General features: G+C 36.7%; 1 protein-coding gene across 1 annotated transcript; it reads right to left on the bottom strand.

Annotated features, from left to right (window-relative positions):
- Nucleotides 1–1,944: 1,944 nt before the first annotated feature.
- On the bottom strand, nucleotides 1,945–2,322 carry LOC137204043 (large ribosomal subunit protein eL31-like). The gene has a single exon (XM_067701377.1). It carries the CDS (start codon nucleotides 2,320–2,322, stop codon nucleotides 1,945–1,947), a length of 378 nt encoding a protein of 125 aa, XP_067557478.1.
- Between the last annotated feature and the right edge of the window lie 16,146 nt (nucleotides 2,323–18,468).

Here is an 18,468-nt window from a genome sequence, read left to right as displayed (position 1 = left end):
GTATTATGTAATTATTAATATAACAACTCCAAATAGAGTCTAGTCTGTCTGATCAGGGTTGCTAACAAAATTCACTCAGTAAAATAATAATAGACAAAATTCAAAAATATTTGGGATGATATTTGACTTAGTTTCAACTATGAGAATTGAACTGGATTTCTGAAGTCCAGAGGTCATGACCAGCCAAAATTTCTGGCCATATGTCTCCTCTGTCTCGTGTGTATATTTCTTAGTGTGTTTATGCATCTTTCAGCTCTAGGTGGAATTAGAATAAAATACAGAGAATTTTTTTTTTTTTTTGCGATACACGGGCCTTTCACTGTTCTGGCCTCTCCTGTTGTGGAGCACAGGCTCCGGACGCTCAGGCTCAGCGGCCATGGCTCACGGACCCAGCCGCTCCGCGGCATGTGGGATCTTCCCGGACCAGGGCACGAACCCATGTCCCATGCATCGGCAGGCGGACTCTCAACCACTGCGCCACCAGGGAAGCCCCCAGAGATATTTTTAAGAGAAGTAAATTAAGATATTTTTATCTTGGGATGGAATCTATACATCATTTTTTGTATATGTGAAATTTAATAGAATTTAGCAAGTTTGAGTGACAGCCTCGTAAACCCAGTTTAAAACGTTATTGAGTAATTGATTCAGAATGGTGATGTAAGCTGAAATCATGCTGTTTATGTACAGTATGTTATGAACATTTATATAAACTTCAACTGTAACATATTTATAAGTTAATTTCTTGGATTTATAAAAATCCCTAATACTTGAGAAGGCTTTTTCTCAGAAAATTGAAATGCTTAAAATGAATCTAAAATATATTTTATTTATAAATTCTGTTTAAAATATTTGAAGTAGTATTCAAAGTCCCTTTATAAAGATTATGGTTTTTCTAGACTTATACATTGAATAGAATTTGCTAACTGAACCTGACAAGAGTTTTGAATTTGTAACTTCAGAAAGTTAAATTTAAAATAAATCATAAGACTCTGTGAAGTCTTTCTTATATACAAAATCTACCCTGAACTCAAAACAAGAAGGAACTAAGTTAGAAGACTGTTGCATGAAATGAAATCTGTTACGTAGAGGCACAGGAAGAGGGGACACTGGAGGGGTAGAAGAATGGGACCTGAAATGATGCAAGTACAATACTAGAACCAGAATAAGATGCTGGGAGTCTTGAGATGGAATGAACCTTGGGTTGTACAATGTCTTATTAAGGTTAATGATTAATACAAAGTTCAAGAATGTCCAAAATTCAGAGCTAGTGAACAGCAAGGCAAGGAGTTGATCCTCTCTACGCTCCCACTAGACCATTTGCAACAAACTCCCCTTCAGTTCTTTTACTCCCTTCATCTCCAATCTTGCATAATGACAGATGGACAAAACGAGTTGTAAGAACCAGTCTATCCACATTGGTTGGTGTGTTATAGGTGAATGGGTGTTCAGAGCAAACCATGGGCTCATGAGAGCTAATTTTCAACCTCCCCACTCAAGTGAAGCAGCCTCATTGTTTTATACCTTCCTTTCCCCAGAATTGGAAAGATACACTAGGTGTCCTCCTTGCTTCATACTCTCTCATATACCATAATCCTCTAGGAATGTTTAGACTTCTACATGCCTTTGAGGCTAATGGTATAAGACTATAACCTTTCCTTTTTCTTTGTTCTCAACCACTGATGTTTTAATTACTCTTTCTGCATTATTTTTAAAGACAAAATAGCACGTGACTGGTAATCTTTCTCTTCTCGCTAGGCTCTTCTGCTATTTTGGGTGACTTCTGTTTTACCAATATCCTGATCCTCAATTTCTTGACATTTTCATCTACATGGAGTGTTTTTCCCATTCCAGTTCAGCCATTTACTCCCATAACCCCATCCTGAACCTTATTCCTTGAGTCGTCTCTGCTTCTTTTTTTTTTGGTTCTATAACTTTATTGGACAATCAGCAGTTAATTCTCATCCACACTATCTGTAGATTTTTGAAAGTAGGGACAGGTACATAGGTAACCAACATATAGAGCTTGTTTGGGGAATCTTCATCTTCATTACACTTTCTGGATGACTGCACACAGATATGGTATGGGACATTCCTTATTCCTTTGGTCCAGACAGCTTTCTTGAGCCTGGTGTCAATGTGTAAATCTGGAGTTCCCATCTGCTTCATGGCAAATTTCCAGATTATTTTGAGTGCCCGAGGGGCACACTTCTTGAAACCCACTCCTTGGATGTGCTTGTGAATGTTGATAGCGTATTCTTTGGTCACCACCTCATTGATGGTGGACCGACCCTTCTTCTCGCCACCCTTCTTTGCGGGAGACATCCTGCCATGCCAGGGTTGGAAAGGAAGAGAGAAAGGGATTGTGGGAGGATCTTCTCTGCTTCTGATATCATATAGGCAGGATCACAGAGATGACCACAGCCTCCTATCCTTCCATCCTTCCAAATAGCCATCAAATCTATTGGGTGGACCAAAATGTTCATTTGTTTTTTTTCCGTAAGATGGCTCTAGTAGCACTTAGTTATCTTTAACTTTATTTGAAACAATTTTGTTAGATTTTATGTGACAACTGTCATATCAGCATGCATTTAAAAAAAGACTTATCAAAATTGGTGAATTTTTATGTAGCCATTTTAATATCGAAGATGGAAGAAGAAAAGCAACATTTCTGGCATATTATGCTTTATTATTACAAGAAAGGTAAAAACGCAACTGAAACACAAAAAAAGATTCGTGCACTGTATGGAGAAGGTGCTGTGATGGATCAAACATGTCAAAGTGGTTTGGAAGTTTCGTGCTGGAGATTTCTCACTGGACAATTCTCCATGGTCAGGTAGACCAGTTGAAGTTGATAGCAATCAAATGGAGACATTAATTGAGATCAATCAATGTTATAACATGCAGGAGATAGCCAACATACTCAAAATGTCTAAATCAAGCATTGAAAATCATTTGAACCAGCTTGGTTATGTTAATCACTTTGATGTTTGGGTTCCACGTAAGTTAAGCGAAAAAAAACCTTCTTGACCATATTTCCACATCTGATTCTCTACTGAAACGTATTGAAATGTTTGGATTATTCCGTTTTTAAAGCAAATTGTGATGGGCTATGAAAAGTGGATACTGTACAACAATGTGAAATGGAAGAGATCATGGGGCAAGCAAAATGAACCACCGTCAACCACACCAAAGGCCGGTCTTCATCCAAAGAAGGTGATGTTGTGCATATGGTGGGATTAGAAGGGAGTCCCCTATTATAAGCTCCTTCTGGAAAACCAAACGATTAATTCCAACAAGTGCTGCTCCCAATTAGACCAACTGAAAGTGGTACTTGATGAAAAGTGTCCAGAATTAGTCAACAGAAAATGCATAACCTTCCATCAGGATAACGCAAGTCCGCATGTTTCTTTGACGACCAGGCAAAAACTATTACAGCTTGTCTGGGAAGTTCTGATTCATCTGCCGTATTCACCAGACATTTCACCTTTGGATTTCTATTTATTTCAGTCTTTACAAAATTCTCCTAATGGAAAAAATTTCAATTCCTTGGAAGACTGTAAAAGGCACCAGAACAGTTCTTTGCTCAAAAAGATAAAAAGTTTTGGGAAGATGGAATTATGAAGTTGCCTGAAAAATGGCAGAAGATAGTGGAACAAAAGGGTGAATACATTGTTCAATAAAGTTCTTGGTGAAAAAGAAGAATGTGTCTTTTATTTTTACTTAAAAAACTGAAGGCACTTTTTGGCCCACCCAATATTTCTCTCCATTCCTAGCATCACTACCCATTCCTCCCCCATCCCATCCTCATCCCTTGTCTGGATTATTGCTTCCACCTCTTACCTGATCTTGCTGACTCTGTTTTGTAATTCATTCCTGTCTGTTCCCTGTCTTCAGTGTTCCCTCTTTATAAAATTCAAATTTTTGATAGGTTACTGCCCTTAGGATATTGTCCAAACTCTTGAACATATGTATTTTATTTGAGCCCATTTCTTTTTTTGCACTTCAACTCTTACCCCAACTTCAACCCACTTCAACAATATCACCCCACATCCATCTCTCCACTCCAGCAAGATGGAAATTCATTGAGTTCTCCTGAGATTCCATATATTCTTACCTCTAAGTCTTCAAGTATGTTGTTTTCTGCCTGAACTTTCAATCTCACACTTACCTATAAGTTTCACTCCCACCACTCACTTTATCTAGTTCTTTCCTATACATTTGTAGGTCTTACCTTAAATTTTACTTACTTTATAAAGTTTTCCCTAAATTTCCCCTGGCCAGGCAGCCCTTGGATGCCCCTACACCTTGTATGTAGTGCCCCTATTTTCATGTTACTAAAGCATTCTGTACTTCCTAATCAGATAATTTATTATACTTTACAATCATTACTTTATTCTTTGTAAGTTCTTTGATCAATACCTATTGGGAGATGTTAAAAGTTGGACTTTACTAAACATCTCTTTTCTTTACTGTTTATATGAAATGGTCTGAGGAATAAGGCAGTATTATATTTTAGAAATATTTCCCAGTTTAGGCTAGCATTGTTTCTTTCCTTTTTTCTTTTTCTTTTTGGCTGTGCCACGTGTCTTGTGGGATCTTAGTTCCCCAACCAGGGATTGAACCCGGGCCCTCGACATTGAAAGCACAGAGTCCTAACCACTGGACCACCAGGGAATTCTGCATTGTTTCTTTTCTTGATGAAAAATATTACACTGTAAAAAGGTGTAAATATTTTGAAGGAATATTTCAAAATATTGAAGGAAATGGGAACCGAAGATTCTCTGATAATCATGGGATCCTAATATCTGGTGTTTCATAAGGCTCCCTTTGTAGTACTTGCATTAATGTATTGAACTTAGCTGGACCTATATTAATAAAAACTAACATTTATTAATCATTATATACTAATCACCATGGCACTTTGCATGCATTTGCTCATTTGCTTCTTCATACCTTATTAAAAAATAGGCATTATTCCTATTATCACAATCTAAGAAATAAAGAAAGCAAAGCTGATAAACCTTAAGTAACTTGCCTAAGGTTTACAGTTTCTCTAAATGGGGAAATCCAAGTACACACTCAGGTAGTTAGGTGCCAGTGTCTGCCCTCTGAAAGAAACAAATGTTTTAGCAAAGAAGTAAACTCAGTATAGGGGAGAAACAGTGTGATGTTAAGAAATCAACTTTTGAAATAGAAACAAGACCCTTATTTACTATTTCTCAAACTAGTTTCTATTTTTGAATCTATTTATTTATGATCACCTGACTAGCTCATACTACCTGTCCTGTTGGACATAATTAGATACTTCTATTTTATATTGACACTCATGATAGAGACATAAAATGATTGATCTAGGGAATGAAAACTGAAGGTACTGTTCGCCACTCTCATCATCTACTAAAAAGTAACCAAGTATCTTGTGGAAAATGCGCTTAATGAGGAAATATCATATGGCCTACCATGGCAACAAAATCAAGCACATTGCCAAGAGCATGTTCAAGAACTATGGGTTGTATAGTCCCAAATCCTTAATTAAGAGCCCTTTCCTATAAATTCCCTGAAGTATAGTCTAGTTTACTAATAGCTACAAATATCCTTGTCACAAAAATGACTTCTTTTGCACTAAATATCACATATACCAGGACAGTGAGCATGACAATAGCACAGTAAAACTGATTTCTCTAAATTCTGGGTTATTGCACTAAGTTCTCAATATTTTATAATAACCTATATGGGAAAAGAATCTGAAAAAGAATGAATATATGTATGAATATATGAATATATGTATATGTATAACTGAATCACCTTTCTGTACACCTGAAACTAACACAACATGTAAAGCAACTATACTCCAATATAAAATAAAAATTGAAAAAAAATAAAAGCTAAGTTCACATAGCCAGGAACAAAACTCATATGAGGGATGTTTACATAGTATATGATTGGGATTTGAAGGATGAGTTCGCAGGCTGGGAGGAAGAAGTAAGAAATGGCAACAGAGGTAATGAATTTCCCATTTTAAGACAAGGATAGGTCTCTGCATTTCTATTCCCTCCCTTCCTTCTCTCCTTCCTTCCTTCCATCTGTCCTTCCCTCTGCTTTATATTAGGGATTCAAATGTATGAATTCAGGGGAGAAACATGTATTTTACTCAAAGAGATACAAACCCTGTCAGAAGTGCTGGAACCCACCACTCATTTTAGACAGCAAATTTGAAAATCATCTACTCATTCCAATCTGTTTATTTAAAAACAAACACATTGGAAGAGATATGGGAACATATGTATATGTATAACTGATTCACTTTGTTATAAAGCAGAAACTAACACACCATTGTAAAGCAATTATACCCCAATAAAGCTGTTAAAAAAAAAAAACACATTAAGAAATAAGATATGTGAAAGATTATTATCCATTTTATGTTAATACTTTTTACTTTATATTTACAAAAAACCTCTCTTAAAATGAAAAGGATATTATTCTAAATTATAATTCAATTTTTTACACAAATCATGAAACAGCATCAAGAAATTTAAAACAAAAACAATTTTTACTATCTTCTATTTGTATGAATTTTGGTAATTTCCGTATTTTCTGGGACTTAAATTTCTCACCCACAAAGTAAGGACACTGATACCTCTCCTATTTCACAAAGATTGAGAATCAAATTTGAGAAGGCACTTTGTAAAGGCTAAAGGATTATGAACATGTTTGTAATTATAATGGTGTTGTCTATTATTTTCCCAGCTAAGCCTTAGTAGCAGCTGCAATTACTAAATCAGTATTCATGTAGATAATACCATTCAGAATGCTCTAGAGATCTCTTAATGAGATTATATAAAAGCAAATATTTTATCCAGTATTGGAATGCATCACTTTTGAAAGTTAATGGATCAGTCGCCTAATAGGAACAATAACTATAATGGTTTACAACAGAAAGTGGAAATATCTCTTTCAACTGCCATTCTAAAGGGAGTTAGGTGGGAGGGAAACAATTATGCAGAGTGGATAACAGTGCTCAGAATTATAAAATGTGCCCTGGAATCTTAATAAGTTCAAGTAGACAGATGTTTAAAGTTGCACTCATCAAGACTAAGAGAAATGCTTTTCCCACTGGTATTTTAAACTTTTTTTAAAAATCTGGATTCTTTACCTTAAAGCTTTTTATTTCTTTCAGAATAGATTGCTTAAAACTGTCACTTAGCATCTTTGAAATTAAGTCATTTATAGTTATTTTCTTTTCTAATCTGTTACTGAAACCCTTTTACAGAGGACAGATCTATATGATTTAAGCTATTTATTTGTATTTTTCCTTTCCTCCCAGGGACTTTTTCAAGGAGTACAATTCCTATGAGAAGATTCTTGAAATAATATACTTTTTTCAATTCTGCAGTCAAACTTTATGGGACATCCTGATTGCCATGCACATTTCTTGGAGATTCACCAATGCATATCAGCATATTAATAGCTGTGTTATCTTTTTGTTGTAGGACAACATACTTAACTATTTAAACCAGTGTTTTTTAAATTTCTTTGGCCATTGGTAAAGCAAAAGCTCCTCTGTAGTAAGGCTGCCTAAGCTGGATCCCAGGTCTGCCATTGATCTATCTGAGCCTAAATTTCCTCACCTGTAAAACGTGGATTATAAAATGCATAGGTCACAGGATTTTTGTAAGGATTACCTGAGGTGACATTTGTAAAGTGCTTAGAACATTGCCTGACATGACTGTGCAAGTGTTTATTAAAAAGAGTATCAACTTTCCTTTCATGCCTTATTTTTTTCAGAGCACTGCTACTTGAGGGATTATGTAGCTGTAGGAGTCGGGCAGGGGGTATGGAATCTAATTTTAATAGCCCCCAAGATTGTAGGCTTCTTGAGGATCAGAGAAGTTAAATAATTTGCTCAAGACATAGTGGTGGAGATTCAAACCCAGACAATTTTTGTTCCTGGTCCTTATATGAAACTACTGCATTAAATGCATCTCTGAGGGATAAACAGCAGATTATTCTTTCATGTAACTTCTCTCTTAGAAATGTTTGTTCCAAGTACACCTTTATTTCCTAACACACATAAAGGATTTGGGGCAAATAGGACCAGAAGAATTTTGCTGTCCTTTCAAAACTGGTTCAATTACTCAACAATTTTGGCTGTCTCTGTCACTTAAGTAAAAGATGAGAATCAAAACATGAAGAATAAAAGGATTTCAACCAAAATCTATCCAAATCCTAACCAAAGTAAAAATAATTAGAAACGAATATGACACATTGACACAGGACAAGGTGGTGGCAGAGAGAGGAGAAAGTACATCAAAATAATTTTACGATATTTTAGTTAGCAAGCAAGGAAGAATGAATGTAAATCAATCTCCCATGTTTCTTTTCATGCCCTTTTGGTAGTTTAAAAATTATTAGAGGTGGGATGGGGAGGGTGGGAGGGAGGGAGACGCAAGAGGGAAGAGATATGGGAACATGTGTATATGTATAACTGATTCACTTTGTTATAAAGCAGAAACTAACACACCATTGTAAAGCAATTATACCCCAATAAAGATGTTAAAAAAAAAAAAAGCAACTAGAACTGTGAAATGTACAAGCCACAGAAAATTTAAGCTTAGGTAACTTCTATGTGACTATGTAAATGAAGCTTTTTGATAATTTCAGGTTATTTCAAATAAAATCCAAAGTCAATATAATAATAAAAAAATTATTAGAGAAATGTATTTACCATTTCAAGTCACCCTGGCTCTTTCTAGTTAAATTTCTGTGACAGTTCCAATTTTCTACCTTCCTGCTTATAAGATTCTTTTTGATCAATGCATTACAAAAATCTTGTGACATTATTAAAAAGAAAAATGCCTCGAGTTCTTCTTATTAAAATGACATGGTTAATCTATCTTTTAAGCATACCTACTTGGTTTGCTTGGATAGTGTACATTAAGTACGTGTTTTCTACTTTGCATTGGGCTGAAGGGTTAAACGGCCATGTATTTCTTCAACCCTGTTCCAACATTCTTTATAAACTTGCAGAGGAATTGTATGTGAGATTTGGTGGAAAAAGAATTAACATATAAAATAATTAGAGTAAAATAATTTGGAAAATCCAATCAAATACCAACATATGTGGTAGATCACTAGGAAGGAAAGAGAGAACTGATAGATCTGGGTTGATTTCATTGATAAAGGATATCTGCCATTTTGCATATCAAGGGTTAGGAGAACCAGGGCCTGAATTAAGTTTCATGATGTGAATGGGTACATTTGGATCTGGTCAGATTATGGAGGTCATCTAAGGATTGTCTAAGGTGTTTGTAATGTGATGGGCTGCTTTACTGCCAGTACTTTGTCCCCCAGAATGTTGAGGTAGAGACCTGCTGTCAGATGCTGTGCAGTGGGCTTCCTTTACTGAGTAGAGGGATGAACCAAGTCAGCCTCCACATTGCTCTTCTTATAAGACGTGTCTCATTACATAATCTGCCTTTCCTATTCATGTTCTACACTACACCAGTATTTCCCAAATTTTGTTATCAAGAACGTGTGTATTAGACACATTAATGCATATTTTGTAAAAAAAAAAAATTTACCCAGATCGCTAAGTTTTCTGACCTTAGGAATATGCTTTGTCATTAAAAATGCTGTAGGATTGAGTAGTCTAAGAGAACTTTAAGGCCTTTAGAACTTAAAGAACTAAGACCCTTTAAGGATTCAAAGGGTCTGACAATAGCAAATTTTTACAAATCAAAGAGTTTTTGAATTATATTATTCAATAGATACAAATAAAAACACTTCAAGTCAGTATTCTGCATGTACTATCTGCATGACACTGAATTACCTCATACTCGTAAAGGATAAATGTATTTGTCAATTTTAATATAAAAATTTGGCATTTTAGATATGTGCTTATCTTTCTAAACTTTGCATATGCCAATTAAATAATTCTTAAGATACAGAAAAAAATTAGAAAAAGTTTAATTTATTTTATAATTATTGACTATCCTTTATATGGTACTTTGGTGATCAGCTGTATTAGGGGTTAATCCAATTAGTGTAAATATGCTTTATTATGCAAACAGAAGTTTGAATATGGCTTTTCTGCCTTTGAAAAAAGTGTTTATTCTGTTTTTACAAAGAATTATTCCAATAAATGAAGATAGTATTGCAGAGTAGTATGAACTCTCTGGGGAGTCTCTCTGGGGAGAGACTAAATGAATTGCTAGTCTAGTTCTCTTTCTAAATTGCTGTGTGACCGTGGGTAAAATTTCAGTGGAGTAGCAATGCAGTAGACAGGTTCAAAGCATAAACATTGGAGCTCCATGGACTAAGTTGGAAGCACAGTTCTACCACGGATGAGCTCTATGATCTTTGGCAAGTTATTTCACCTCTCCATGTCTCAGTTTCTTGATCTGTTAAAGGGATATTAAAATAGTACTCAACTTGTACGTAGAACAGTTACTGGCACATGGTACACACTACTTAACTCTGCTTTAATTATTAATTACTCTGGGCTTCAATATCTTCAGCTGATGGAGTTAGACTAGATGATTCTCAATGTATTTTGTTTCTAACATCCCAGGGTTTTGTGCACTAGATTATCAACAAAGAAATTGAAACATATCTGTCTTTATGCCCATGAAGAAGCTATATAACATAGTAAGAAATATGCTAAAATTGTATTCAAGAAGCACGCAATGGGATACAGAAATCCTATTCCCTCTTCTTTTTTTCTTTTTTTTGGTAGGGCTATTTCTCTTTTAATAGCTTCCCCCACCCTGCACACGTAAGAACATTAAATGCAGAATTGTTCGGCTATTAGAAAAATACAGTCCTCTTTTTGCAGCATAGAAGTGCAGTTTGCCTCGATCTATTTCAATGACAAGCAATTATGAATATTCATTTATTTTTATTGAATATTCATCAATATTCAATAAAAATAAATCTATTTGCAAGGATTTCCATCAAAAAGGGAAAAAAGGCTTTTTGGAACTTTCGTCTAGTTAGAGATCTAACTCGATGAAACATTCTAGGCAGCCTAAGACCTCTGTACAGGTTTATCAGTGGATCTTGTATTATGCCTGCAAAGATTAGCAGGATTCAAAGGTGGGAGGGGATGGAGGGCACTGCGGGATTAAGATTAGAATGACATCGTGGAGAAAGACACAAGAAGGAAAGTGTAAGGTTTTTTCCAGGTATCATAGATTGGCTAGGCTAATTTCTTAAATCTCAACATTATTGATATCTGAGGCTGGATAATCCTTGTAGTGTGGGGTCTTCTATGCACTGAAGGATATTTAGCAGCGTCCCTGGCCTCTACCAGCTAGATGCCAGTAGATCTCCCCGACTTGTGACAATCAGAACCGGCCCCTGACGTTGCCAAATGCCCTTAAAGGGGGCAAAATCACCCCTGATTGAGAATCCGTGCCCTACAGGAATAGTGTTCTTGTATAACCCAGTGGGTAGTAATTTTGTTTCAAGGGACAAACAGCAGATAGCCTTGAATCCTTGAGGAAAGATGCTAACTTCCTTAAGAAATGAGGAATGAATGAAAGTGTTCGTTCTTTTACAATGCCTGTATTTATGAGTAAGTTCAATTGTGGTCTATAACATAGAAAGGGGGAACATATAGAGATGAATTATATGCCACAACAGTATCATTATTCCCCCTGTTATTAATAAAAGGTGAGGTGAAACTAACCACCTGCCACCATGAGAAATTTTTTTTCTTAATTTTAAGATGATTCAAAGTAAAGTCACAACTCACCGATGTTTCACAATAACTGGGGAAAAAACATTGAAATCAAATGTTCGACACAATGAGAAGGACCAAATATGATCTGCAGCTTTGGTGTACTTCCTTTTATTTTTTCCTTTGGGATCTTAAGCATCTGTCCTGCCCCTGATCTTTGAGAGCTGGGAATGAGGTAGCTCAACAGTATAGCCATGGCTTGAGGCCAGCAGATCACAGTGATTGGTATCCTCGGTTAAGAAAAGTGAAAGGGCTAGAGGACATAAACATTAATTTTGGGAGAAGGTGAAAGGTCAGTATATTTTGCTGACCCTTTCAGTGAGATCTTCAGCCAGTGTCAAGTAATCAAAAAATGCCTTTAGCTTAACCTTTGGTCTGAGGTTTAACCTTTGGTCGAACTGAGAACAAAACACAATCACGGTCATAAAGCTTTTGCTGTTGTAAATAAGAAACGTGGGTAAAGGTTATTAGACGGTAAAAGCATGTTTAGTTTTCTTTTTCAAAACGAGATGGAAGAGAAAGAAGACTGATGCTGTACATGGGAATGATGTGAGAAAAGAAGAGCAATTTCCAATTTTATGAGAATCTATTGCAGTGTTGTTAATTTCTATTTTTAGAAAAATTTAATGTAGGATCTAAAGAGAAATCTATGTCTCCACATAGAAAATATGACTCTAAATTGTATGCTAGAGCAAAGGAAATCATATCTCTCAAATAAAATTTTGTTCTTACACGCGGGTGCACACTCACATGCCAATTAGGTGGCTGAGAGATTACTACAATCCTGGCAGGCACTGCCATGTGCATGGTTTTGAATCATGCTCATTGCTCCTATTCAGGTCACTATCTATAATTCAGGCTTATTCAAAAACACTCCACTTTGTCAGTTTTCAGTGCACTATTTTTAGCGATAAAATGTTGCCATTAGGGAGAAAGAAATATGGTTCTCCCTCTTTTGTTAAAAGATACCTATTCTGCAGCAGAAATACTTATATGTTTTTCACTTGCTCTCTAGCATTAACTTACACTTTGACACGGAAAGCTTGAGGTCTTTTGTGGCAAATTATTCATCCTTAGCATTTTGGTTGTTAAGGTGACTAGATAATAACTGGTATGTTATTATTATTTTAAATGAAAGGATGTCTTAAAACTCCTTGTTATTTTAGGCAGATCATTCAAATCTTTTGAAAGACATTAGTATACCATTTCCAGGAAAGCTAAGTTTATTGACTCCTTCAAATACTCTGTTTAGCTTGGCTGTCATCCCACCATCAGGTGTGAGGTGTATAAATAACCTCACTTTAACACGTGAGAAATAATAAAAAAGACTCCTGGATGCTAAGATGTGAAATTAAATTCCAGGTGCTTTTCAGAGTTATTTGGGACATTTTCCAGTTGTCAATATGGAAATCATGTCACTCAGGGCAGGGATCTGTTGCCATGGGAAAGCACAAGCTGCACCGTTTGACAAGTTGGCAGTTGCTACATTTGGTAGAAAAGAAAAAAAACGTAGAGACAGGTACTCGAAGATGGCTGTTCACCAGGGATTGGTGAACTGGCTTGGAAATAAATTAATTATTTTTCTTTCTTTTTCAGAGACATTTGTTTATGCATAAAGATGATGGTCTTTTAGGTACATTTATCCCAGAACTTAGGCATAACTCTGTCCCTTAAATATATAAATTTATTACGTCCAAGCATTTAATTGATTCATTACTAACATTCAGATTACCAAATTCCAATGTGTGAGGGCTTTTCCCCATTCTATCAAGCAATTATCTGACAACAGCAAGGTGCCCTACAATTCAACTCAATCCTGACACTATTACCTGGAGATAGCATCAGATTCCACAGGTTAAGGACTCAGTGCCTCAGGACTGTGTCCACTTCAGATGCCAATCACAAATCCAGGTTGTTATCTATACTTCTGACCAACTGGCTATTGATCAGATGTTCCCATGACACCCTCCTTAGGTCTGAGTAATTTGCTAGAGTGTCTTGCAGAACTCGGGAAACCAGTTTACTCACTAGATTACCAGTTTATTACAGAGAATACTAAAGGATAAAGATTAACAGCCAAACGAGGAGATGCATAGAGCAAGGTACAAGGAAAAGACACAGAGCTTCTATGCGCTCTGAGCAGGCCACTCTCCCTGAATTTCCAGGTGTTGATCAAGCTGGAAGTTCTTGAATCCTTTCCTTTTGGGGTTTTATGGAGGCTTCATTACATAGACATGGTTGATTAAATCATTGGCCATTGGCGACTGATTCAACCTCCAGCCCCTCTCCCTTCCCCAGAGGTCAGGGGGGTGGAACTGAAAGTTCCAACCCTCTAATCATTTGGTTGTTTCCTCCAGCAACCAGCCCCCACCCTTAAATGGGTCGAAAAAGTCTTCTCATTAAGATAACAAAAGACACCTATATCACTCTCATCACTTAGGAAATTCCAAGTGAATTTTAGGAGCCCTGGGCCAAAAATGGGATGAAGATGAAATATATATTTCTTATTACAAATCACAATATCACAAATACTGGGAATTCCCTGGCAGTCCAGCGGTTAGGACTCCATGCTTTCACAGGCAAGGGCCCAGGTTCAATTCCTGGTCGGGGAATTAAAATCCTAGAAGTCATGCACGAGTGGCCAAAAAACCCCAAAAACAACAACAAAAAAACCCCCAAAACATGAATATCACAAATACTCACTTTAGAATGATGATATGTTAGATGGGTAATTTAGCATTCATTTGGACTGGGCTATGACTTCCATATGATGTTTGGAGTCAAACACCAAATTGTTGGGTGAAGAGATTAAAGGCCTCTTTTGTTTAGTCCTAGTGAGGTTTCCATTAAATATATTGTTTTTTGTTCCATTCCCTCAGTACCCCCAAAGATGTTGACAACTAGGCAACAGTTCAGAAAAGAGCAAGGAATGTTAAGAGGATTGACAAATTGATCTTTCAATAAAACAAAAAACCTGCACATCACACTTGAAGAAGCATGTCAATTATTAATTTCCCTTTAAATTCAAGGGGGCACCCTCTAACCAAGACATCTGCTATCTCTCTAAAGTAAAACCCACTGTGGCCCTCATTTGGCCTACATCTAGTAGGAATTAGACCCTACTTAAGATGTTTAACATTCAGAAATACTAGAATGTGTACCGTAGTCCAGCCTCTTCCATATAATATTTTTGCCTGACACTTAAAGAGTGTAAAAAACTATTTTTTCTCCAGTCAGATTTTTAATTCTAGATGGGAGTAAAAATAGTTGGAGTTTCAAAGTAAATTTCCAAGGCCAGCTACCCTGATAAAACAACGTATAATCAAGTAGAAGAAGTATGACGGAACGTCAGACAATAATCAGTATCAAGGCTGTAAAGGGTAAAGAGCTTTATTATTTGGGGTCTTAGGAATTGCAATTCAGGAGACACAGATTTGGGTAAAACCAAAAGAGTGTTCCAACGAAGAGAAAGAGTCAGGGGCTTATAAAGGTAAGAGCCACAGGTTGTTCAAATTTCTTTCAAAATTTACTGTTGGCTCTGATGCATAAAGGAAATATTTGTCCTTAAGGGATAGGCTGTCATGAGTTATTTAGGGTAGGGGTTCTATAAGTACCTTGAGTTTCTGGAACATTGTGTAGATGTTCTGAATATCTGTGTTCAGACAAGAAGTGGTCAAATTTCAGATTCCAGCCAGGTTGAGGCATGCCTACATCCTGCTTCCTGAATGGCCTCCCAGCTCCCTTTTAGAAAGCTCTTTCAGCAAAACCAACTCTATTTTGATTTTCCTTCTGTGGGAAGTTGGTTTTTTTTTTTTGTTTTCTTTTTGTTTTTTAAGAAGATGTTGGGGGTAGGAGTTTATTAATTTATTAATTTATTTTTGCTGTGTTGGGTCTTCGTTTCTGTGTGAGGGCTTTCTCTAGTTGTGGCAAGTGGGGGCCACTCTTCATCGCAGTGCGCGGGCCTCTCACTATCATGGCCTCTCTTGTTGCGGAGCACAGGCTCCAGACGTGCAGACTCAGTAGTTGTGGCTCATGGGCCTAGTTGCTCCTTGACATGCGGGATCCTCCCAGACCAGAGATTGAACCCGTGTCCCCTGCATTAGCAGGCAGATTCTCAACCACTGCGCCACCAAGGAAGCCCAGTTGGTTTTTTTATACATCTACTGATTGAGTTACTCTGGAAGCATATTCGTACGAAGGTGGAGGAAATAAGACTTCTCTTTCTCCCTTACAGAGTTGAGCAATGCAAGGCTGTTCCTTGTGGCAAAGGCTTGTTCTTACTTAGTTTTGATTCTTGAGTTGTGTCAATGACAGTTCCTTCCACATGGTGGATACTTAGTAAATATATGGGGTTTTTTTTGTGACTATTTGCTAAGTAGGGCATAGAACTCTTTGGAGGCTTATGAAAATATGGAAGAAAGAGAGGGTATGCAAAATTTTGGATGATAAAGTGCAACCTATAACCAGCAATCTACTTGACAAAACTGACTTGAAATGGAAAATGCACTTGGCATGAGCTTTAAAACTGTAGTTCGCTTCTCAAATTAGTTCTAGGAAATTTAAAGGTAAGGTGGATATTACCTATTTTTATTGTATGGAATGTATTAATCTTAAGCTGGAAAACAGAAAATGTGTGTGAGAATAAACTTACAGTAAGAAAAAAATGTTGGAATTGGAGAAGAGGAAAGGAATTTACTGAGCACACACTATGTAACAGGCACATTGTGCCTGGTAACATGCTGAGCACATTTCTTCTAGCAATTTCTAACTGAGAAAAATGGGGGCTCAGTGTTTGTGACATTGAGATTCACTAAGTAAGTGATGCACCAGTGATCAGAAAACTGATCTCTCCGATTCTAAAACCTAAATTTTACCATAGTTCCTTATTGCCTTCCAATGAGATGGATTTAAAGACTATTAGAAACCTGTTCTTTTAAAAATTAGTCTCTGCTCTGCTCAGTATTCTGTAATAACCTAAATGGGAAAACAATTTGAAAAATAGACACATGTATATGTATAACTGAATCACTTTGCTGTATACCTGAAACTAACACGACATTGTTAATCAACTATACTCCAATATAAAATAATTTTTTTAATTAAAAGAATAAAATCAGTCATATGTTCAAACCGAATTCTTTTTCTTTAAAACATCTTTATTGGAGTATAATTGCTTTACAATGGTGTGTTAGTTTCTGCTTCATAACAAAGTGAATCAGCTATACATATACATATATCCCCATATCTCCTCCCTCCCACCCTCCCTATCCCATCCCTCTTGGTGGACACAAAGCACTGAGCTGATCTCCCTGTGCTATGTGGCTGCTTCCCACTAGCTATCTAGTTTACCTTTGGTAGTGTATATATGTCCATACCATGCTCTCTCACTTCATCCCAGCTTACCCTTCCCCCTCCCCGTGTCCTGAAGTCCATTCTCTATGTCTGCATCTTTATTCCAGCCCTGCCCCTAGGTTCTTCAGAACCATTTTTTTTTTTTTTTTTAGATTCCATATATATGTGTTAGCATACGGTATTTGTTTTTCTCTTTCTGACTTCACTCTGTATGACAGACTCTAGGTCCATCCACCTCACTACAAATAACTCAATTTCATTTCGTTTTATGGTTGAGTAATATTCCATTGTATATATGTGCCACATCTTCTTTATCCATTCATCTGTCAATGGACACTTAGGTTGCTTCCAGGTCCTGGCTATTGTAAGTAGAGCTGCAGTGAACAATGTGGTACGTGACTCTTTTTGAATTATAGTTTTCTCAGGGTATACGCCCAGTAGTGGGATTGCTGGGTCATATGGTAGTTCCATTTTTAGTTTTTTTAGGAACCTCCATACTGTTCTCCATAGTGGCTGTATCAATTTACATTCCCACCAAGAGTGGTCCCTTTTCTCCACACCCTCTCAAGCATTTATTTTTTGTAGAGTTTTTGATGATGGCCATTCTGTCCAGTGTGAGGTGATACCTTATTGTAGTTTTGATTTGCATTTCTCTAATGATTAGTGATGTTGAGCATCCTTTCATGTGTTCGTTGGCAGTCTGTATATCTTCTTTGGATAAATGTCTATTTAGGTCTTCTGCCCATTTTTAGATTGGGTTTTTTGTTTTTTTGATATTGAGCTGCACGAGCTGCTTGTAAATTTTGGAGATTAATCCTTCGTCAGTTGCTTCATTTGCAAATATTTTCTCCCATTCTGAGGGTTGTCTTTTCGTCTTGTTCATGGTTTCCTTTGCTGTGCAAAAGCTTTTGAGTTTCATTAGGTCCCATTTGTTTATTTTTGTTTTTATTTCCATTTCTCTAGGAGGTGGGTCAAAAAGGATCTTGCTGTGATTTCAAACTGAATTGTTAATACTATCTTTTATTTGTCTCTTAAACAAAGTCTGTCTATCCATCTGACTGAGTTGGAGTTCACTGTTCTTTCTAACCTGTTCCTTGTCATTTGTTTACACCCTTACACACATTGCTGAGTTTCCCTACCAGCTAGGGTCAAGTTTCCTTGAGCTGCTCAATATCAATATTCTCAACTTCTGACAAAGACTCTCCCCTTGACCAAACTATGGTTAGGCTCCTCTGTTCCCTTTTCTTGACTAGGCCTAGACCTTGGACTTCCATGTCCATCCTCTCATCACCCAGTTTTAGCAAGAATTCTCCTAAGCAGTTTAGAGAACGTCCTTCACCCTCAATATCTGATCACGTCAGATGTCTAATCAAACT

This window comes from Pseudorca crassidens, chromosome 12 (assembly GCF_039906515.1).
Source record: "Pseudorca crassidens isolate mPseCra1 chromosome 12, mPseCra1.hap1, whole genome shotgun sequence".
NCBI classification, from domain to species: Eukaryota; Metazoa; Chordata; class Mammalia; order Artiodactyla; family Delphinidae; genus Pseudorca; species Pseudorca crassidens.
Note: the sequence above shows the minus strand (reverse complement) of the source record. Positions and strands in the feature narration are given on the sequence as shown.

Bases quoted from the DNA above. Each gene is read 5' to 3' on its own strand.
- LOC137204043 (XM_067701377.1), bottom strand. From the start codon at position 2,322: ATGTCTCCCGCAAAGAAGGGTGGCGAGAAGAAGGGTCGGTCCACCATC.